The sequence below is a fragment of the Pelodiscus sinensis genome, chromosome 14, assembly GCF_052426305.1.
Source record: "Pelodiscus sinensis isolate ZL-2025 chromosome 14, ASM5242630v1, whole genome shotgun sequence".
Taxonomy (NCBI): domain Eukaryota; kingdom Metazoa; phylum Chordata; order Testudines; family Trionychidae; genus Pelodiscus; species Pelodiscus sinensis.
In genome coordinates, this window is record NC_143065.1 from 6,692,546 (window position 1) to 6,715,724 (window position 23,179).

The window sequence follows — 23,179 nt, forward strand, 5'->3', positions numbered from 1 at the left end:
TGGTGGAGGGAGGGGCCTCAGGCAGCGCCGTTCGGCCCCGCCCCGCCCCCTACATCACCCATTGTCTGACTGACAGCCTCGCTCTGGGCGGGTCGCTTGTGGGCGTGTCGAGGGCGGGACGGTGCCGGTTCCGGTCTCTGGGCGGGGCTAGCTCTGGCAGCGCAGGCCGGGATAGGAGTCGCCATGGCTGCCGTCGCATGGCTGCCCGCGGTAAGCGGGTCCCCCGTGCTCGCCCCTAGCGGGGCCGTGATCCCGAAGCGGGGAAGCGGCCCCGTTTCTGTTGCTCCCCTGGCCGGGGGAGGAGGGAGGCACTCCGGCTGTCAGGGGCCGAGACTCAGTGCCCGCGCTGCTCCGCTCCTTGGGCCGCGGCCCCCCATGGCCGCGGCAGGGGGAGCGGGGCCCCAGGCCTGCTGGTGGCCCTAACTCCCCGGTGCAGGGAGCTGGGAAGCCGCAGGCCTGGCGGCGCTGAGAGGAAGCGGGGCCTGGCTGCTCAGTGGGGAGCGCGCTTCGGAGGGGCCAGGTGCTGCTGCCCCGGTTGAGTCTGGGCAGAGCCTGTGTCGTGTCCTTGAGCCCCCTCCCGGGTGGAGGGAGCTAGGGTGGCGGTGACCTTTCCACCTTGTCCGCCCACGCGGCTCTGAGGTCAGAGGGAGCTAGGCAGCCACTCCCGCTACTCGCTTCCTCCGCAGCTGCAAAAAGGGGGGGCTTTCTATTTCACGCTTACTCTAGCACTGGGAGGGGCATTCTTACCTGCCTCTTGAGCTGCACTTGTGTCCTTCCGTCTCCTGACTCTATCTTACTTACCTATGTAAAAGGCGTTTGTGTTCCAGGTAGCACTGAAATTAGCGCTTACCCGTCTTTATCCACTGTAGGCCAAGATCCTAGTCTGTACTGTTGGGATCCTTTTAGCAATGGTTTTCTGAGATGCTGCTGCACTTGGATTGTGTGGAGTTTCTGGAGCATGGAGGTGTCCAAGGACACACACTTGGCTCTTGCCCAGGTTAAATGTTTTGAGGGCTGCTGGAAAATTGTGTAGCTAGTATATGGGGATTCTTCATCTGTTTTTTCAGTTGTTTGGATTATTTCTTGTAAATATGCATACATTGGTGTTAGCATGTAATGGAGTAGTAAAACCGTTTCTTTAAACTTGTAGCAATGCAAAGAGTTCATCTTACCTTTTCTGTGTCATAATTTACCAGTAAAACAGGAAATAATTAACTTTTCCTGAAGCTCCTGTGCATTTTTTAATGCATTTACTACTGTGTTTTTAAACAGCTACTAACAACTTGCTTCCATATATTCCTTTTATTTAATACTTTAGAGATGACAAAATGGATTCTGGTAAATTAATACTTTTACAAAAAATTATCACTTTCATTTGTGTCACATAAACAAGAGTAAAGTTCCTCTGAATACACCTTTGGTTCTGGTTCAAAGATGCCCTGCCTAAATGTAATAGCATCTTCTTACTGTCAACAACCCAGTGAACAATAAATACTCTTTTCCCAGTGAATAATAAACTTACTGACAGACTTGCATTCAACATAGCATAGGCCAAATCATTGAAAAAAAAAAATCAACCTCTTTGAATCTTCTGTTAAATTTTGGACACAAACAATTCTGAGTAATTCAGAGAGACATTATTAAGGCCTAAGGATGTAAATGGTTAACCAGTTACCCAGTAAGTATCACCCTTACTGGGTGATGCTTACCAATAACAGATTAATGGGCACTCGGCTCCAGCAGCCCCCTAGAGTGATGGGCCGGTTAAACATATAGTCTAACCAGTTAACTTTTAAAATGGGATTTTACATCCTTGTTAAGGCTATCATGGACCAATCTGATCGTGGGCTATAGTATTTGACTGCAAATCCTCTATCAGGCTTATAACTTCTGGTAAATACATATTTGATTCCCATCCTCTACTCCAACCACTATACCACACCAGCTGTCTATAATTTTCACTTGTCTCTGGAGTTACTACAGTAAAACTCTGATGGTCTGGCACTCCTGATGGTCCGGCACCATCAGGAACCCGGAAGTGCTCTGGGTAGCCGGACCATTGGAGCTGCTCTGCCCCAGCTTCCCGCATTCAGCCGCTGCTAAAACTGACCAGCAGCTGAATCCGGGAAGCCGGGGGCAGAGCAGCTGGAGTGCTGCCGGGTAGGTCCCGTAGCGCTGCCCCTCGTGGCTGCGGGACCAACCCGGCAGCACCCCAGCTGTCCCCGATTCAGCCGCTGCTGAAACTGATCAGGGGCTGACGCCAGGAAGCCTGAGGCAGAGCTGCTCTGTCCCGGGGTTCCTGGAATCAGCCCCTGATCAGTTTCAGCAGCGGCTGAATCAGGGACGCCTGGGGCAGAGCCGGACTATCGGAAGGGGGGACTATGAGGGGTCTGGGGCCAGACCCCACATAGCCCCCCCTTCTGATAGTCCGGCATATCTGATAATCCGGCACCCCCTGGGTCCTAAAGGTGCCGGATTATTGGAAGTTTACTGTATTAGGTATGACAAACAAGAACTATGCTGTGAAGATACACTTGTTTTTACATATCTAAGGCAAAACCAATGAGGGCTCTTATGGCACTCTAAAGACCAGAACTGTCCCATGCATAGGACGGTTCATGGCAGCTGCTAGTTGAGGAGCCCAGGGCAGCCTGGGAGATTACCTGGGGGATTGGCTTGGGGTGGCAGCAGAGGTCCGGCTGTCCCAGACTCGAAGCAGAGTACCCTAGCTCCAGCCCACTCTCTTTCATTCCCCCAAGTGACATGCCATTGAAGTCGAGTGGAGCGAGCTGACAAGTCACTTTGCTTCCTGTGGCTCTCTCTGAGGTGGTGATTGAGAGCCTGACCCCTGCTGCTTCCCCCATGCCAGGCATCCCAGTAACTCCCTGGGTTGCATCTTTTGTGGGAGGGGGAACCTTGGGGAAGAGGTGCAATGGGGACAGGGCAGGAGTGGAAGGAAGTAGGGTTGGGACAGGACCTGGGCTGTCTAGAGAGGCCCTGTTAAAGATGCATCTGACGAAGTGGGCTCCAGCCCACACAAACGTATTAAGGCATAAGCTTTTATCACCTTTCTGGGTGATGCTTACCGGTTATGTTAACTAACAGTTTGGTGCAGAGGGAACCAGACAAAGCAGCTGTAGCCTGTGGCGAGTGCAGAGGAGTTGTCTCCAGGGATAGCTTCTGTTTATTGTGGTGGTGTTTCCTTCTACTCTCCTGTCTGTATCCATCTGTTATTTCTTTAGGGCAGAGATCATCTTTTTGTTCTGTTCAAGCAGCGCCTAGCACAATAGGGTCTTGGTAGTTAACTAAAGCTATTAGGGGCTACAGACCCATACAAATTAAAAACAGTTAGTCAACCAATTTGCATATGGCTAAAATTATTGCATTTTTGTGTCCAATGTGAAATATCTGAGTGTGAAAACCAGGCACCCTTCATGTGCATGGTTTTCATGAACTGTGCCTCTACAATTCTTTGTTCCTATAATAAAACATGTCTTTCTCACATGTTGGACACACAGACAAATATTTAATGGAGACTCTAAGGCTGCGTCTAGCTTGGCATGATTTTGCGCAAAAGCACTTGCTTTTGCGCAAAATCTTGCTGCCTGTCTACGCTGGCCATGAGTATTTGCGCAAGAACACTTACTTTGTAATGTACAAAATCAGTGGTTCTTGCATAAGAGGGCCAGTGTAGACAGCAACATTAATTTCTTGCGCAAGAAAGCCCGATGGCTAAAATGGCCATCGGAGCTTTCTTACTCAAGAGAGCGTCTACACTGGCACGGATGCTTTTGCGCAAAAGCAAATCTTTTGTGCAAAATCATGCCAGTCTAGACGCAGCCTAATTTTAGACTTCTAAATCCACTTAGTATTTGTGGTGGAATTGTACACTCTTTTCCTAACTTTCTGTCAATATGTTACAAACTCATTGTCGCCATTCACAAAGAATGGAAGAAATATGTGTTGGTAATAGAGTATACATTGAAAAATCTTGAAAAAGCAAGATAAAATAAGTGAAAGTTGGTCATCTGAACAAAACATTTGCATACTAAATGTATTATAACTAATGTTAGCAAAGATATTTCTATTATAAAATGTGAAATAAGTGTACTTTAAAATACAAACCTGCATCAGTATTAGAAATTAATATTATCTTGCTTTCTGTTCACACACCCAAATATCTTTGTTTTTACAGATGTCTCGTTTGCTAGGAGTTTTCAAAAACCAAAAACAGGTGACAAGATGTTTTAGTAGTGCTGTGAGTATAATAGCATTTTTTTTTCTTTTTGAGAAGTTTCTCAATAAAAGTACTGAGCAACTTACTGAACAAGATAAGGTTGCTATATTACATTTCCACATGCTTTCTTAAAGATAAACTCTAAGGCTACGTCTACACTGGTGTGATCTTGCACAGAAACTCTTTAGCGCAAGAGTTCTTCTGCAAAATCTCTTCCAGAAGGGAGCGCCTACACTGTTATGTGCTTTTGCGCAAGAGCATCCTTGCCAGTGTAGACGCTCTCTTGCGCAAGAAAGCTCTGATGGCCATTTTAACTGTAGGGCTTTCTTGCGCAAGAAATTCATGTTGCCTGTCTATATTGGCCTCTTGCACAAGAGCAGTTGTGCAAAAGGGCTTATTCCTGAGCGGGAGCATCAGAGTTCTGGAGCAAGAAGCCCTGATTTCATACATTAGAATGTCAGTTTACTTGCGCAAGAACACGCGGCCAGTGTAGACAGGCAGCAAGTTTTTGTGCAAGAGTGGCCGCTTTTGCACAAGATCGCGCCAGTGTAGACACAGCCTATGTATAATGTCCATATGCTCTTCTGCCATATTGGATTTCTGTGACTAACTTCAACGCCAATACCTTTTGACAATTTCACCTTATACTCTTACACTAATAATTTGAATAACCCCTTATGAAAAATGATAGTAATTGAATGGAAAATTATTATTTGATCCCATTAATAGGCTGGTGATAGTTTTAGAAATCAACCCTTCTGGAATTCTTAGAGAAACTTCAATAGCAACGTTGTTGAGAAGCTTCTAATCATCTTATTTTGCAAACTTTTCTATTAGCAGTAGACTTACTTGCTGTTGAGCAAATGTAGTTTAATTCAAATCTAAATCTTGAAAGTCTTTAAAGAATTCCATAAAGACTTTAAAACTGGTATTAATGATGACATTTAAAAACTGCTGCTTTTAGAATATCTAGACATCTGCCCTTTTGAAGTCCTTCTGTAATGCTACGTTTTAATTTACAATATGATTGTGTTGTTTTTTCTTTTGAACTTGTTTTTGCAAGTGATTTGATCGTATATGGGTTTACCCTGTCTTCCATTTAAAAAAGAATTTGAAAATGGCTCTGACTTATGTATGCATCAATGCAATGCCTATTCTTTTACAGGAGATGTGAATTTTAGGAGTCTGTCTTTTAATGCTATTATCTCTGTACTATCAATTATATTGGTGGAAAAAAGCTAAAAAGTTGCCCATAGCGTGTATGTTAATGAAAAAATTAAGAATGGTTGATGCATCTCAGGCTCCAGGAACACTGGAGTTGGCATTTTTTACTTAATGCAATATATTACATCCTCCTGTTGACTGTACTGAAGCCACCTAAGGCTTTGCAACCCATTATATTAGTGAGGGAGAAAACACAAATATAACAGTTGAGCAATCAACCTAAGTATTCTGAGGCTATAGCCATTCTTGAAGGCATTTAAATAGTTGTGTATTTAACATTACTGATGAACCTTCTAAATGGCAGTGCCCTTCTGCCATGTATGTTAGCCAAACCGGACAGTCTCTGTGGCAAAGGATAAATGGACACACATCAGAAATGACAATACATAAACTGGTAGAAGAACATTGTAACCTGCTTGGTAATTCAATCTCTGGATTTAAAAGTATCCATTCTTCTACAAAGGAATTTCATCACCCAATTAGAGAGTAACTGCAGAACTAGAATTCATCTACAAGTTTGACACTGTGTTACCCTGGGCTTGAAGAAAGACATTGATTGGTTGGTGCATTACAAAGCCAAATTTCCCCTGCCTTTTAACATCTGCATTTTCACAACAACGTGTTTTGTTAGTTTTTAAGTGCTACCAGACTATTTGTTGTTTGCTAATTAATGATCTTTATCTGCCTCTTTTGACTATCCAGTCTTAGGAAAAACAAACAGTCTATAAGTACATATTACATTCCAGCTCCTCTTTCCCCTTGATATTTTATATCCACTGCCTCTTTTTGTCCCCCCTCCCATTTTTTTGTCTTCCACCCCCCTCTCCCCTGTTTTTTTGGTCCTGGACATCCAACACTCTGGTTATCTGAAGAAGTGGGCTGTGCCCACAAAAGCTCATGATATCATCCACCACAGGACTATTCATTGATTTTAAAACTACAGACTAACACAGCTACTCCTCTGAAATGTCTAAATTAGGGCTGTCAAGTGATTAAAAAAATTAATCGCGCGATTAATCGTGCTGTTAAATAATAAGATTCTAGCTGACCTTAGGCTCCACGTTGTGCTGCTCCTTTGAAATGCTGCAGCTGAGCCCAGGCTCCGTTTAGTTCTGCCCCTTTGAAACGCTGTGTCAGCATTTTAAAGGGGCAGCAGCACTGCATGGAGCCCGGGGTCAGCTGGGGACTCCAGAGGTATGTCTAGACTACATGGCTCCGTCGACGGAGCCATGTAGATGAGTTTACTAGACATAGGAAAATGAAGCGGCAATTTAAGTAATCGCCACTTCATTTACATCAAAATGGCCGCTGCACTGTGCTGATCATTTCACGAAGCATACCGGAGCGGTTGACAAAGGCTTCCCTTGTCGACCGTGGCGCATCCAGACTGCCCCGCTGTGCTGCCAAACAGCTGATCAGCACAGCGAGGCAGCCATCTTTATGTAAATGAAGCAGCGATTATTTAAATTGCCACTTCATTTTCCTATGTCTAGTAAACTCATCTACATGACTCCATCGATGGAACCATGTAATCTAGACAAACTCAGCTGTCCCCAGGCTCCGTGTTGCGCTGCCCCTTTGAAACATCACAGAGGCATTTCAAAGGGGCAGCATCACATGGAAATGCCTGCGATTAACGCGCATTACTTTTTTTAGCGTGTTAATTCTGTCCTGCGTTAATCACAGGTATTAACATGCATTAATTGACAGCCCTAATCTAAATAGTAGTCCTCACATCCTTATTAGCTTTTTTTTTTTTCTGAAGCTCCACTTTCTCTAGACTTGATAGTTAACTTCAGTGATGGTTTTATTCAAAAGAAATTCAGATATATACCATTTCAATGTATATTTTGTATCTTGTGTAGCTAATTGTGAAACAACTTTGGTGTTTTCACAGTTGATTCTAATCAGAGCTTTTTAAAATAACATTGTATCTAGGACTATTTTTATTGATATTAGAATTCTGCTGTTACAGTTGGTCTGAAAACTAAACACTTATTTCAGAGATTCAAAATGAATAGTAATAGTAAATTTGAAGTAGCAGTACTTACATGTTTAAATCAAGATATATCATTTGCTTCCCTATATACAAGATTAGTCCAAGCTGTGCAGTCTGTTTCTGATGTTATTCCTGAAGACGAGGAAAAAAAGTGCTGGTTCTAGAAAGGAGATCACTTAGGAAAGTGTTTCTTTTTTTTAAAGTTTAAGTGAAGCTTTTTTAAAATTAATGTTGGACTTTGTTTTAAATACAGTTAAGAAAATAACTTTTCAAACAATTTTCTCTAGGAATAGGTTAGCATGACTAGAACCTGCTTTAGTGTGGGATAGATCCTACTCTACATGACATAAGTAGATAATGCTATCTCTTCTGCCAAGTGCCAGGAAAAAATAAATACGTGTATTATACTGGGAAGGAGTGTGATTAGGAAGGCTTCTTTTAAATTAGGTTAACTACCTTTATGTTTCAGAAGGACTAAGGCATCAGATGGATTCTTTGGAACATTATGTAAGCTGGCTGTGAAACAGACTTCCTGTTTGCACTCCTCTTTAGTGCAGTGCTATCTTTGAAGTGACTTTAGTAATTGATTGCCCTCTGTTTTAGCAACTAGCTTGATTTTCATCAAAATACTTGAAAATGCTTTGATGAATGCAATGTTCCTTAGGTGTGCTATTTGACTTCTTGCATAGGCACAGACAGTAACTTTAATCCCAGGAGATGGCATAGGACCGGAGATTTCTGCTGCTGTTATGAAGATTTTTGATGCTGCTAAAGTAAGCAATTAATTTGTTTTGTCAGTCATACACATTACAACTTTACCAATAATATAATGGCTTACTGAAGTGATTGAAATTTTCACAGCATTCTGTTTAGGTATCTGTTCCTGTCTGTTGGGAACTTTTGATGATCTTGTTTAATTGCTAAGTTTAATTTTAAAAGTCATTTACAACTCATCTTTATATGTCTTGAAAATATCTGACATAATAGAGTGAAAGTGTAGATAGTATAATGGAAATATTTATAGTTCCAGTGAACTATAAGTCTAGTGAAAATTCCTAATACAGGCGATTAATGTAGAAATGTGTTTAGGCCCCTATTCAGTGGGAAGAGAAAAATGTTACAGCTATCCAGGGACCAGGAGGAAAGTGGATGATTCCGCCAGATGCCAAAGAATCCATGGATAAAAACAAGATGGGACTGAAAGGTATTGTACAGATGAATGTTGAGCTATTGAAAGCAACTATTGTTTGTACTGTGTGGGGTTGTTCTTGGATATATATGTGGCAATGAAAGTACTCTACACCATAATAGAACAGTGAATTCTACGGTACAGACTGCACTACGGTAGTCAATTGAAACTTCAAAGCCCTACCTTTGCACGAGAAAGCAGCACTAAAAGTTGGAATGAGTGAAAATCTCTAGCCATAATCAGTCGACATGTAGGTAAGTACCCTCTTAAGTTTCCCTGCGAATCAACACATTCACTTACAGCATTTCATAAAAGGCATTGCATTTCAATGAATGAAAATAGTAATTGGAGTGTGTTGAAGGGCTGATTGACCAGTGACCTTTACCCTTTGTTACTGGGCATAGTGTACCAGGCTTTCTTCCTCTACTGCCCCACTGCCAACAGCTGCTCTAACTTTGCAGTGGTCTTCTGCCTCTCATGACTTAGATCTCTAAACCGGTCACTTATAGTCCCTCTTCCAGAGTGAACTATCCAAAAAACAAAAGTCCAGTGTCCTTACATCAGATCTTTCTTCTCCCAGCTCTGGGCCCTGAGGTTCATATGCCCACCTTACACTCATCTCAGGCCTTTTAAAGTCCATATTCCCTTATAAGGGAGCTTTACGCTGCCTTTCATGGCAGCTGGAAGGAGAACCCAGGTCCTTCTGCAACTTTGGGGTCCAGCCCAGGGACTATTTAGTGAGCACATAAGGTCTGTTACATCTGACCTGCCACCTCCCTGGGTTTCTTTCTACATCAGTCTGTCAGCATTCCCTTCTTGAGCCCATTGGGTAATTGTATTTGTCTCAGGTGCCACAAATTTTTCATCTCCATAAACTCCATGACTTCACAAGGTGCATCCTTTTTTGAGAGCGATGGCTTGTGGGGTCTCTTGCTTGGAGACCCCCAACAAATCTGAACTGAAAAAATAAATGTAAGCCAACCATTTCCCTCCTCTAGCTTGACCTTTTTATTCTGTTTTGCCTGTACTCAATTCCCTCAGTTAAATGCCTTCCTGGGCTCTGTTCTGGGAAATCTAGATTGTGCCATTTTATCACAGTTGCTCCACTCTGGTGGCTCTGTGATTTATCTCCTGGACCTTTGCCAGAACTAGGAAAGGATCCAAAAACCTTCTCTTCCCCAGGTTCCCTCTTCTTTCTATTGTCCTGAAGTTCTCCCGTGACCCAGCAGATCTCTATTGCTCCATGTGGAATTTCTAAGTACTTCCTTTTTCTTCCTACAGTCCTTTTCTGTTCTGGGCTTCCTCTTTATAGTAACTATCCAGCTCCTTCCCAGCTGTGACTCATCTTTAGTGTAACCTGATCTACCCACAGGTGCATTAAGCAAGCTGTCTTCAGTTAATGCTTTTATTCTCAGTGGGATATACCCCCCTCACAGGTCCAGATGAAGGTGTATGCCATAACATGTGACCAGTCACACCTCTGGGGTGGCTTGAAAGCTTGGCTCTCAGTGCTCGTATAGACTACATCCCTCTTTCAAAAGAGGGTTGTAAATTAGGCAGATCGAAAGTGCAAATGAAGCACAGATTTAAATATCCCAAGCTTTATTTGCATCCGATCACTGTTTCGAAAAAAGGTATTTTGAAAGTGAAACTGCAATTTAGACGCGGTTCTTTTGGGGGGGGAAAAACCCCCTTTTCAAAAGGTCCTGTCCTCCTGAAAAAATTAGGAGTACGGGATCTTTCAAAAAAGGTTTTTTTTTTTTCTGAAAGAACTGCATCTAGACTGCAGTTTCACTTTTGAAATACCCTTTTTCGAAACGGTGATCAGACATGAATATGCAAATGAAATGTGGGATATTTAAATACATGCTTCATTTGCACTTTCGATCTGCCTAATTTACATCTCTCTTTCAAAAGAGGGTGTAATCTTAGAGGAGCCCTCACTGACAGAGGTTTGTCCACTAAAAAACGTTACTCCTCAATCTTTAGTGTCAGACTTCTCATGAATTCACTAGGAGGCATATAAGAGATTGGGAATATTTAAGGTTAATTGAATTCAGAAGTGGTGGATAAAACACTGGAGCCTGAATGTGAAACGGCACAAACCACTTCCCCTCCTGCTGGAATACTTCATCTCCAGAATATGATTCCTGTTGTTCTCATTGAGTAATACCTTACTCTTCCAAGTAGTCATATTAAATTCAATGAGAATACTGGTGGGCTACGTCAACACTGGCATGATTTTCCGAAAATGCTTTTAACAGAAAACTTTTCTGTTAAAAGCATTTTCGGAAAAGCACGTCTAGATTGGCAGAATGCTTTTCCGCAAAAGTACTTTTTGCGGAAAAGCGTCCGTGGCAAATCTAGACGTGCTTTTCCACAAAAAAGCCCCAATTGCCATTTTCGCGATCGGGGCTTTTTTTGCGGAAAACAATACTATGCTGTCTACACTGGCCCTTTTGCGCAAAAGTCTTTCGGAAAAAGACTTTTGCTCGAACGGGAGCAGCATAGTATTTCCGGAAAAGCACTGATGATTTTACATGAGATCGTCAGTGCTTTTCCGGAAATTCAAGTGGCCAGTGTAGACAGCTGGCAAGTTTTTCCGGAAAAGCTGCTGATTTTCCGGAAAAACTTGCCAGTCTAGACACAGCCGTGGTGTTTGTTGCTATTCACCTTTGAATAGAGGGATCACAATTTGCCTCTTAAACAACAGAATAATTTCACTTTTTGATCTAGAAAGAGTTTCTCAACCTTTCAGCCCCAGACAACACAAGAGCTTATCAGGGAAACCCATACAACAGTCCCTTAGATTTATTTGAATATTAGTATTCAATTTAAACTCTTGGTGCTTTTTTATCTCACTAATTCCTGTTGTGTATTACAGGACCTTTAAAAACTCCAATAGCTGCTGGTCACCCTTCGATGAATCTGCTGTTGCGTAAAACCTTTGATCTCTATGCAAATGTTCGTCCCTGTGTCTCAATTGAAGGATACAAAACCCCTTACACTGATGTAAATATTGTCACAATTCGAGAAAACACGGAGGGAGAATACAGTGGAATTGAGCATGTGGTATGTTATTAGGAAACAGTTAATTTTCTGGCAGAGTTTTCTTTCCTCTGTCAATTGCAACCTTGTGTGGCAAAACTAGGAGGTATTTTTAATTAACTCTTCTGATTCAGAATTTATTTTTAATGTAAAATGGCTTGTGTACAGTGCTCTGCATATACTTGCCCATCAGAATTATGTTCCAAATCTCCACACTATCAACCCCTGCTTTATAAATCAGCTTAATTTTACTTGTGACTATCTGTTTTTCAGATTGTTGATGGTGTTGTGCAGAGTATCAAACTTATCACAGAAGAAGCAAGCAGACGTATTGCTGAGTTTGCTTTCGAGTATGCCAGAAACAATCATAGAAGCCATGTTACTGCAGTGCACAAAGCAAACATTATGTATGTTGATGTAATAAAGTAACAGACTTCTAAAGACAGGATTGAAAACCTATGGATTTTGAGCTATTAAGATGCAAAGTAATTTAGGAAATCTTGCTTAGATGTGTAACTCGCATTAATGCTAATGGGGAAAACAACCTGGGGAGAATTCACCCAGTGTTGATGAGATTGCAGTAGTCAAATAACTGACAAATTAGTATCATTGTCCTCTTTCTCTGTGCTGTTTCCTATTTTAAGGTAAACTCAAGAATAAAAACACTAAAAGTGAAACTTCCACTTACAGGCCTGGTCTACACTTAAAAATTATATCAACCTAACTATGTTGCTCATGGCTTTGTAGTTAAGCCAACTTGAATCCTCCATGGCTGAGTTCACAGGAAAGCTCCATTATCCTAGCTACAGCCTCTTGGAGAGGTGGATTAGCTACAGCAATGGAAAACCCCTCCTGTTGGTGTAGGAAGTGACTACACTCCAGTAGCACAATAACAGTGCTGTTGGTGTGTGGCTGTAATATTGACATACCCACCGTGACTTTCATCTAAGAATTTTAAAGCACTTCACAATAAGCCTCAGAACTGAGCCACAGAACCTATGGAATTGCATAACACTTCTTTGCCTGATTTGTAGACTCGGTAGACTTTAATTACAAAAGTGACACTTGTCTTTGCTTTTGTAGTGCATAGGAGAGGTTCTGACCAAAAAATATTTGCATAGTGAAAAATGTGCTTCTTGTGCGGAGGTACTTCGAGACCTAATTTCTGGTTTACTTTATCAGTCTCACTCCTGACTCTGATGCACCTGACAAGTGCAATTAAACTCATTAAGGTGTCAGTTCAGATCAGTTTTGTGGGTTTTGACATCCTAGCTCTCATTCCATACAGTGAACATTTTTGACAAGTCAGATGTGTATATTTCAAAACAAAACTATGTTTCCCAACAGTTAGCGATAAGGACAAAGACTTTGCTCTGAACTTATAGTAAGTTATAGGAATGTTTTAAATGCAATTAACTCTTGTGATTTAACACATGAAGTAATTCTTTGATCGGTTTCTAAATTAGACTTTTTTGGCCAGATCTCAGAGTCTGGTTGAGTTATAATATAAAAGAGCCTTGCCGCTGCTTAACCAGGCAGAATCCCCAAGTAGTGTAAGGCTGTTGGAGCCAACTCTGCACCACACTTCTTATACATGCACCTGCCCGTTTACATAGGGGTGGATGCAACTTCTCTCTGGCAATTTCCTACTCTTAAGAGGACACATTACAAGCGAGCCCAAATTAGAAACTGCCCTAGCTTGCTCCAGCAATTGAACCAGCTCTTGGCTGATATCATGAAAAAGGTAGTGAAATCTGCGGTGAGGATGTGGCCTTTATTTTTCTGTTATTTTTTGTTTCCAGAGGTGCTTTCCATATTTACCTTGATGCAGTTGCTTTTTAAAACTCGTTTACTCATCCATGCTCTCTAACATACTTCTCTTTGTCTAAATACAGGCGAATGTCTGATGGCCTTTTTTTGAGAAAATGCAGAGAAGCTGCAGAAAACTATAAAGATATTAAATTTAATGAAATGTACCTAGATACTGTGTGTCTGAATGTGAGTACCTAATCCATTATATTCAGTTTTTTATAGTTAAAATACATGATCATAAAACGAAATCATTTTCTTCCTAGATGGTACAGGATCCATCACAATTTGATGTGCTTGTTATGCCAAACCTGTATGGTGACATACTAAGGTAAGCAGAAGTGAGCTGGCTATGATTTAACCCTTAAAATGCCATCGCTTTCAAGATTACAATTCATCTTAAACATTAGGCAGCAATGTTTAATTAAATGTTTCAGCAAAGGTTTAAAACATAACCGTATCAGATTTTCAGTAGCCTTCAAAGAAAAGCTGCAACTGAGAACACAAGACAGAATAATTTAGAATCAGGGGAGCTGTATGGTGAGTCTATGCTTTGTGGCATCAGAAGGCATGGATGGTGTTTGTCATACTATATAAATGTGATTCAAATATAAAATGAAAGAATTGTGTGTGTGAAATGAACATCTGTTTAAATATTTACTAAGGTATCTTCTGGTACTGTTTTTCTCAGACAACTTTCTTTCGGAGAAACACTAACAGTGTAGCACACTACCATCAAAACAATTTCACTTGTGAATTCAGCTGCTAGATCCATTTGCCATAAAAGACTTACTTAACTGAATTTGATGCTGTTCATATCATCTAGCAAAAGATGTGTGCCTTTAATCTAATATCTTAAATGTATGTGCATATAACTCGTGTAAGAATTTGGTCCTTGCTTCTCTTGTATCATGCAAGAAGTCTTAAAAAATGTTTTTTATCTTGATTCAGGCCAAATGTTTAAAAAGTACCTCTCTGCAGTTCTGCATGTTAGAATGTATTTTTAATCTATGTGATTCTAATAGAAACATAACTGCAGTCACCCCAAATCATTAACATGGTGGAAAGGGAAGAAACCCCTCCAGTAACAGCAACAAACCACCAACTCCCGGTGCATCTCCCGCTTCCCCTCGACCCCACCCTCCCCCCAAAAAGTCTACTACAGCATAGCTTACTTCCAGGTTTGGGTGGAATATGTGCTCATGTGCAGATTTTCTAGACTAAAGCTGACACATAATAAAGTGCAAAGCACTAAATAGAGGATTAAAACTTCTTACCAATCATTAGATATGATGAATAAAAATATTTTAAAACATTTGTTTGTAAGCTATATTTAAATAAACTCCTAGGAGTGCAGTGATTTCTCAGACATGCTATTGTGCTGCATGTGGTGCTATTTGATTTGCATGTGGCTTCATATCTTGTATGTGTTCTTGTCTAAGGGTTTAGAAAGGAATATCACGGGGCCCAGATTCATACAGGTGTTTAGGCTCCTAACTTCCTTTAAAATCAATGGAAGTCAGAAGTTTGTATACCAATGTGGTTATGGGTTATGATGGCTCAGAACAGAAATAGCCACCCTGTTGGCAGTAGCCAGACTTCTCAGAATTGGTATCCAGTTTTAACTAAGGTGTCTCTATGGGTCCTAGTACTGCTCTGACTGTAATTTAGCTGTCTAGATGAACAAACAACATGTTTGTTACAGGCATTTTTGCATTTTAAATAGGTTTAATTATTTTTGTGGCTCTTGATATCCCCCTGCAATGAAGAAATGGCTTTTGGCTGTTAAAGTTGAGTAAAGCTGGTATAAATACAACTGAACTAATTCATTGTAGAATCCATCTTTCACATTCTGTACGGACAGAAGGAAAAAGTCCACTTAGCTCGACAAGCAGCTCTCTTTTAGGTATTATTTTTCCTTTGTTCCCTAATAACCTTCAGGTTGAACAAATAGAGCTCAAAATAATGCTACGTGCTTTAATAGCTGGTAGTGTTTGCTTTGTCATTGCTGTTAAAAGTTCTGCTTGGTAGCTCGCTTACTTTCCTGTGATTTAACTGTTCTCAACATTCCTAGTATAGATTTCCCCATCAATTTGAGTTCTAATGAAAGTTTCTTATAGCACCTTACATTGATGCTCAGTTTTGATAAAGCAGGGTTTCTTTGTAAAGGAACATTCGCTTCCCTATAAACTGTCTCCCTGCTTCTATGGGTTTTTTTTTTAAAGTGCCTTATGACATGATGCCCAAAAGATTTTACCCTCTGATCAGATAGTGGATGACAGCCCCTGCCTTGAAATATATAGTACTTAAAATGATGCCCAATGACTGGAGAAGGGGGGGAGGGATAATGTATAAGCAAACCTAATCCTTTATTTTAAATTTCCCCTATTCCTGTTTAGCATTTACCAGGTGACTCATTTTTGATAGACAGTGGGTCTTGAGTAATGTTCTAAATATCAACATTTTGTGATGCTTGTTTGTCTTCCACTTTTGGGATTATATTTTTTGGCCTCTTATTGCCTTGCTCATGTTTTCTTTAATTCTCTCATAGATCATATTGGCTGCTTGGCAATGAAGAAGCAAAGCAATCTTGCCCCACTTAACATTTGTTTCCTTCAGTTTTGCATAATAGTTGTTAGTAATTCAGATTTTTTGTGAGCAAAGTTTTGGCATCTTTATAGGCTTTTCTGTAACTGCTTATGGGAGGGGGAGTGGGCAACAGACCTCCAAATAATTACATAAATCTTAACTGATATTTCTCCAATTTTTTTTCTTCAGAATTTATAATGGCATCATGGGGGGAGGTGTTATCTTTTTTTATTGTACTGATTGACTAGTCAAACTTTCTTCTGCTATATGCAAGCTTATAGTATTTTCTACCTCGCCATATCATTTTGGTAAACTCTATCCTGAAATTTGACATTCTCCTGTAATTTTCTTCATTAAGTTGTTTTTGTTGATCTAGTAGTCCTGCTTATCTTCAAACATGCTGCTGTAATATAGCTAACATATTATCTTTCTTTTGTCCCTTTTTACCCCAGTGTTAAACACATTCACTCCTAACTGTGTTTGTGACTAAATCTTCTCTGTTTTACTAATATGGAATAAACAATTAAAATCTCAGTATAGCTTGTTGGTAGGAGGTTGCACTTCTGTAACTTACATGAAGAATTTTTTTTTCCAGTGACTTGTGTGCTGGTTTGATCGGGGGCCTTGGAGTAACACCAAGTGGGAATATTGGCGCTAATGGAATTGCAATCTTTGAATCTGTAAGAACTCTTGTGCACGAGGAAATCTTATGAACTAACTTTGCCTAGAAACCTAAAACTACAGGATATCCTGTAGCCATTACTGAAATACAGTCTCTGCAAAATGTATGACTGCATAAAAAGAAATGCTACTTATAAAATGATTACATTAGAAGCCAGTCAAAATAACTAATCAAGGAAATAATACAGCAATACAATGTTTTAAACCAAGATATCAATAATAGTTTTGCAGGACTCTTAATATCAGGAATCACCTGATTGGAAAGGATCATGAATAATTTCTATTTATCAGGGATATCCACTTTTAGGATATCAAAGTCCTTTGGGTTTTTAGGAGAAGACTTTGAAAAGTACGAGAGAGTTAGGTGTCCAACTCTTATTTGCTTGCAGTAGGTGTTAGAAACCAAAACAAATTCCTGCAACCCCCCCTTTTTTTCGTCTTTCAGACCCCCGCTCATGGCCTTAATGATTTTATGGTTTAGTACGCTGATTGGATTATAGGTTTCTTTGTTCAAAATAATTAAATGACTTAGTGTTAACTCAATAAGATGAATTTTTTAGTTGTCTGAATTACTTTAGATAAAACAAACATTAAAGGCTTCTGATCTGTTAACTTCATGTACAACTAATTTCATTTTTATCTGTAGGTTCATGGAACAGCACCAGACATTGCAGGAAAAGACTTAGCAAATCCAACTGCCCTTCTTCTGAGTGCTGTGATGATGCTTCGGCATATGGGACTGCACGAACAAGCTGCAAAAATTGAGACAGCGTGTTTTGATACTATTAAAGCTAGAAAGGTATTATTAGGGTTAACAGATAAAGTATCATCACTTTTCCTGTTACTTCAATAATTAATACAGAACACCAAAGCCTCCTACAGATTGGGGAGGTAGCAGGAATGGGCACACTGCTTTGGGAAACGACTCATAAATTTAGCTCTCTGAAAAGAACACTTGCACTCCCTAAAAAGGTGCAGTATGTCTCCACTCTCATGTTGGGGTAGACTCCTCTTATGAAGTACTACTTCTGAGTTTGGGCCTGGCCCCTGTGTATACAAGGGAGAAGTGGGCTTTAGTTGGCCCTGTTGAGTCTAAAGGTGAAGGAATTGGCTTTTTCCCCTCTGTCTGGTTGCATCCTATGTTGCCTGTATGTCTTGTACAGGCTTCATCACACAACTTCCCCTATGCATTAATTCCTGACCTATACCACCTTTGTTCCCATTCTAGACGCGGGTCTTTTCTAAACTTCTTCCCTGCAGTCTCATTGACTTGGTAGGGTTACATGGGTGTAAATGACACCAGAATTTGCTACAAGCTAGATTTTGCTCAGTTGTGTGCATGGCTTCTCTTATGTAACATATGTGTAAGATTTGGAGACTACCAAATTGATTTTCACTTGGAACCTGAGTAAAATTTGAATTAATAATTTCCAGAAGTTGAGCCTTACCAGCTCTGTTCGCTGCCATCTTGTGTTTCATCTCTTTAAAATGCAGATGGGTGGGTTCTAGATGTTGTGTTTTTAAAAGGAACGTTATTTAGCCACAATGTTGAAATTCTTTGGCCCAGTAGCATGGGAGGGTTCTTTGTAATTCTATATAAGAGGATTTTTATGTAAATATTGAACAAGATGAAATGAAAAGATGTTTATTTTATAACTGTCCTATTTCTGGTGGCTGCCATATATTGTACATGAGACATTTAAACTATAAGTAAATGTGAAATGCTTCTGAAAATCACCAGATGTCTGGAGTGGAAGTAACACAGTGGTTCATAGAACAAGTATTCGTTTGCTAGGGGCTCACTATGTGATGGATATATATGCTCACAGTGGAGAGAACTCAGCTTTCATTTAAAAATTGTGCAGCAAAAATGACACAAATTATAAATTGTCAGTTTTTATGCCTGTAGGTCTCTATATACACTTTTTTAGGATCTTACTGTATGTGTCTGAGATAATTAGACTTTATCTTGCAAAGAATGGGCCAGTATCAAATGGACCAGGCAATGCTATTATCCCACATTTTGCCACCACAAGGGTAGTGCAACTAAACATTTGAACAGCTGTCCGTTGTACCTGTTCAGTAGGTTTTCTTGTAATCTGGCATGGCCATCTGGCTGAGTCTGCCTCTGAGGGAGGCCATGCCTCCACACAGTCTGGTCTGCTAGATTACTCTCATAAACAAGGAAAGGGGGAAGTTAGCAGTACACTTGGGATCTGGCCATCAAACAGGGCACAGCCGGGCTTTGAGCAGAGCTGTAGCATCAAGCACAGTTGATGGGGCTCAGGTAGGGAGTGTCTGAGGTGCATAGGCTTCCTAGCCCAAAATGGGGGGAGTATTGCCACCCTACTGTTAGGGGCCTGCGCTGGGATATGGTGAAGTCCCCCCAACAGTGGCAAACGGGTCAGTGGGGAATCTACCCACAACACACTGACCTGTTTCTGGTGGTACCACTACCAGACAGTAGATCCAGCAGCCTAGAAGTGTCTGTCTCCCTCTTCGGTTCCTTCCCAACTGGGCTGGCCACTTATACTTCTGTCCTTCCACTTTGCTTTAGGTGTATGGAGCATAGCCTTCCTGATTCCAGCCCTAAGGCGGCTTGTAACATTCCTTCCATATCTGCCTTTGAGGGAGGCCATGTTTCCTTGCTACACTCCTCTGGGATTATGAACATGCTAAATTTTTTTAACTTTTATATTTATGTTGTTGTTGGGTGGTGGTTTTTATAAATAAATGAAATCCTGCAGAAGTTTCATTGTGTAAGAATTATTTATCTTTGCCCTGAAACTAAGCATATAAAACTTTAGTACCAAAAGAAACTTCAGAAGGCTAATGCCTAGAAATATGTGGTTATAACAGTGGGGGTAATTTTACTGTCAAGCTAGAAAGCCAGAGGTCTTACAACAGTTTTAACCAAATTGTGTGTAGGCAGTAATTCCAACTAAATTCTGAATAAAGATAAAATCACCTAATCATAGAACGATAGGGTTAGAAGGAACCAGAAAAGTCCTCTATTTTAACCCCCAGCCAAGATTCAGATCCAAGACAGATGGCTAACTAGCAGTAACGATGATGCTAAAGTCTTAAGATATGATAACCTCTGATGAAAACTTGCTGGTTGAATTTGCCTTCTGTACACACTGCATTATACAAACTCATTTCTAATAAAATTGTGACACTACAGAGAACTCAGATAATTGCCATTCCCTTGCATGTATCTGTGTTCAGAATGCTAAATTGATTTAAAAAGACAATTGTAGATTTTATAATTAAAAATGTTTTTTTCTCACTCAGGTACTAACAAAAGATTTGGGAGGTAATGCGAAGTGTTCAGACTACACGGCGGAGATCTGTCGCAGAGTACAGGATATTGACTAAAGTTTCCTCCTCACTGATGTTGCAGTCACTCCAAATGGACACATTACAAGTACATTATATAGTCATCTGCAATTCATATACATTTGGTTTTTCTCGAGAGCAAACTTTTTAGGTGGGCCCATTTTTAAAATAAATTTAGCCCAAATGGATACAAATAACTCTTGTGCTTGCTTTCAGAGGACTTTTCCCAAGTACTTTGTTTTATTTATTTATTACTTGACACTGGTGGAACTTTTTTTAATAAGTGGATTCATTTACTGTATCACTTGCAATTGTTTACCATTTACATTTCAATTAAGTAGTTTTACTTCTCACAGGACTTGCTGTAAATATCAAGATGACTGAATTAGCATGATTACAAAAGCACCTTTAAAAAAGCTTATCTATTTTATTGGTCTTGGAACAAAACAGGCTTTTTGGCCTTAAAAATAGCACAAGATGACACTTTTTTGTAAACAAATGGGTACAAACTTATTAGGAATGTTGTATCAAAAGCAATGAAGAGACACTTTCTGGTGCCATGATGTTCCAGAAAAACAAAAAGGCCTCTACATGGATGAATAATGACTTAAAATCCTACAGACTTTTAATCCATTAAAATATTTTTTCTGCAATAAAAAATCAAGTAATCAAAACAGGGGTGAGAAACTAGTTAAGTAAAATTATCATACAAAGGTATGTATCCAAATATTCTTTAGCTCTGAGAGGAAGACTTATTTATTTCACAACAGAGCTCTCAAGAGTAGATAATAAAATTCCTTGACTTTCACTCTTTAATGGGAGGAGAAAATATATATATTTTCTGTAGCTTTGTCCCACAGTTTTTCTCTTGTACTTTTGTTTCTGCGTGTTAATTGGCTGTTTGGTGATATTTAACTGTAACTTTCTCAAATTGTGAATGTAATCCGCTAGATGAGGGATTACTACAGTATTTGAAACTGGGTATTATCTAGTACAATGATCTATAATATGGCTGTGGTGCTTGATATTTCTGGAACCTATCATCTGACTTCACTGTATGGATGAGAGGTTTCCAGGCATTTCCTCACTGAGTCTAGCAAAGACCATGATGTTAAGTCCCCTTCTCATTTCCATATGGTGATATCATGGTCACTTGACAAATACTGACCTAAATGTCTTAGAGTAGCTCCATCTCTACAACGTTTAACATACATATAAATCAAAAACTTCCTTGCTGTGGTTCTGAGCTGTACCCCTAACTGTAGTCCATTTAATTCTGTCTATAGGTTCCATGCCACTGACTTCACTAATTTCCTCATTAATTCTGGTGGTTTCTGAAGCAAAACTGGGCGAGGCAAAACTAATTGACTTTGCATTGCAAAATAAGCATCCCAGCTTCCCATGAGGGTACAAAGATTTTTTTCTTGTGCATTCATAACTGCTTTTGAATGATAACTTGGAATATGATGGGACAGACTTGGGAGCAGAGGTTGATATGAATGTGCATAGTGTGGTTGCTGCTCCCTTGATTCTTTTGTATTCCGCTAAGTAAGCAACTGAGTTACTATTACGCACAAAGTGAGAAAATAAAGACTTCCCAAAGTCATACCATTTGTTGTATTTTTTGTAAGCCTACACTGCTGACTGAATGTTGGGATAACGAGAGTAGATAACTGATATTTGCAATAACATATGCATATAGAACAGGGGTGGGCAAAAGGGCCTAGGGGCGGGGGAAGCGCATAAAGTCTCCTCCGCTCCGTCCCCACGCTCCTGGCAGGGTGGCAGGAGACTTCACGCACTCCCCCTGATTGCCTGGGGGCAGGAGAGCGTGGGAAATCTCCTCCTAGCCAGGGACATGGGCATCTACGGAGAATGGGGGGTGGAGGGACAGGCAAAGATGCTGCCCCACCCCCAGATCAATCATAGTCTGGGGGTGGGGAATCCAGAATTATCCCAGCCCTGCCCCTTCTGGTGTGGCCCAGGGCCACCTCAGAAATTTTTGAAGTAGTCCCCAGCAAAAAATTATTGCCCACTCCGATAGAGAATGTAACAGTTGACATGACTTTCAGTAAAGGACAAATTTTTGTAGAATTTTTGCTTGTTGCCATATTCCATTTAATAAGCAGTTTAGTGGAGAAGAGGAGCTATCCTACAGAGCATTGTAAAGATCTAATGTGTGAGTGAAATTTCAAATTCTTAAAGTATATTTTTAAAAGAAATGCTGTTGTTGGGACTTAGTAAGCAAACATAGATACTCAGGAAGTTTTTGGAGAATGTTGGGGATAACTTCTTGGTACAAGTGCTGAAGGAACCGACCAGGGGCCACGCGCAGCTTGACCTGCTTCTTACAAACAGGAAGGAACTAGTAGCGGAAGTAGAGGTGGGTGACAACCTGGAGAGCAGTGATCATGAGATGGTAGATGTCAGGATCCTGACCAAAGCAAGAAAGGAGAATAGCAAAATACACACCCTGGACTTCAGAAAAGCAGACTTTGACTCCCTCAGAGAACTGATGAGCAGAGTTCCTTGGGATGGTAACATGAGGTTCTGTGGCCTGCATTTTGCAGGGGGTCAGACTAGATGATCATAATGGTCCCTTCTGACCTTAAAGTCTATGAGTCTATGAAGGGGTCCAGCAGAGCTGGCAGTATTTTAAAGAAGCCTTATTAAAGGCACAGGAAGAAACCATCCCGGTGTGCAGCTAGAAAAGCAAATATGGTAGGCGACCAGATTGGCTTACCGGGGACATCCTTGGTGAGCTTAAACACAAAAAGGAAGCTTACAAGAAGTGGAGACTTGGACAGATGATTAGGGAGGAATTTAAATATATTGCTCAAGAATGCAGGGGAGCTATCAGGAAGGTGAAAGGGCAATTGGAATTGCAGCTAGCAAGGGATGTGAAGGGTAACAAAGGTTTCTACAGGCGTGTTAGCAATAAGACGGTGATCAGAGAGGCTGTGGGGCCCTTACTGGATGAGGGAGGTAACCTAGTGATGGATGATGTGGGAAAAGCTGAAGTACTCAATGCTTTCTTTGCCTCTGTCTTCACGGACAAGGTCAG

General features: G+C 40.7%; 1 protein-coding gene across 2 annotated transcripts; it reads left to right on the forward strand.

The window, feature by feature from the left end:
- The first annotated feature begins 82 nt into the window (after positions 1-82).
- On the forward strand, positions 83-21,721 carry IDH3A (isocitrate dehydrogenase (NAD(+)) 3 catalytic subunit alpha). Of its 2 annotated transcripts, none has more exons than XM_075897621.2 (11): positions 83-210; positions 4,196-4,258; positions 8,150-8,233; positions 8,550-8,664; positions 11,534-11,721; positions 11,971-12,104; positions 13,593-13,695; positions 13,773-13,837; positions 16,691-16,775; positions 17,423-17,575; positions 20,071-21,721. In XM_075897621.2, the coding sequence occupies exons 1-11, from the start codon at positions 184-186 to the stop codon at positions 20,152-20,154; spliced, it is 1,101 nt and encodes a 366-aa protein (XP_075753736.2). In that variant the 5' UTR covers positions 83-183; the 3' UTR covers positions 20,155-21,721. The 2 variants fall into 2 exon arrangements, with proteins under 2 accessions (XP_075753736.2, XP_075753737.2); XM_075897622.2 differs by having other exon boundaries at positions 4,196-4,234.
- The last annotated feature ends 1,458 nt before the right edge of the window (positions 21,722-23,179 follow it).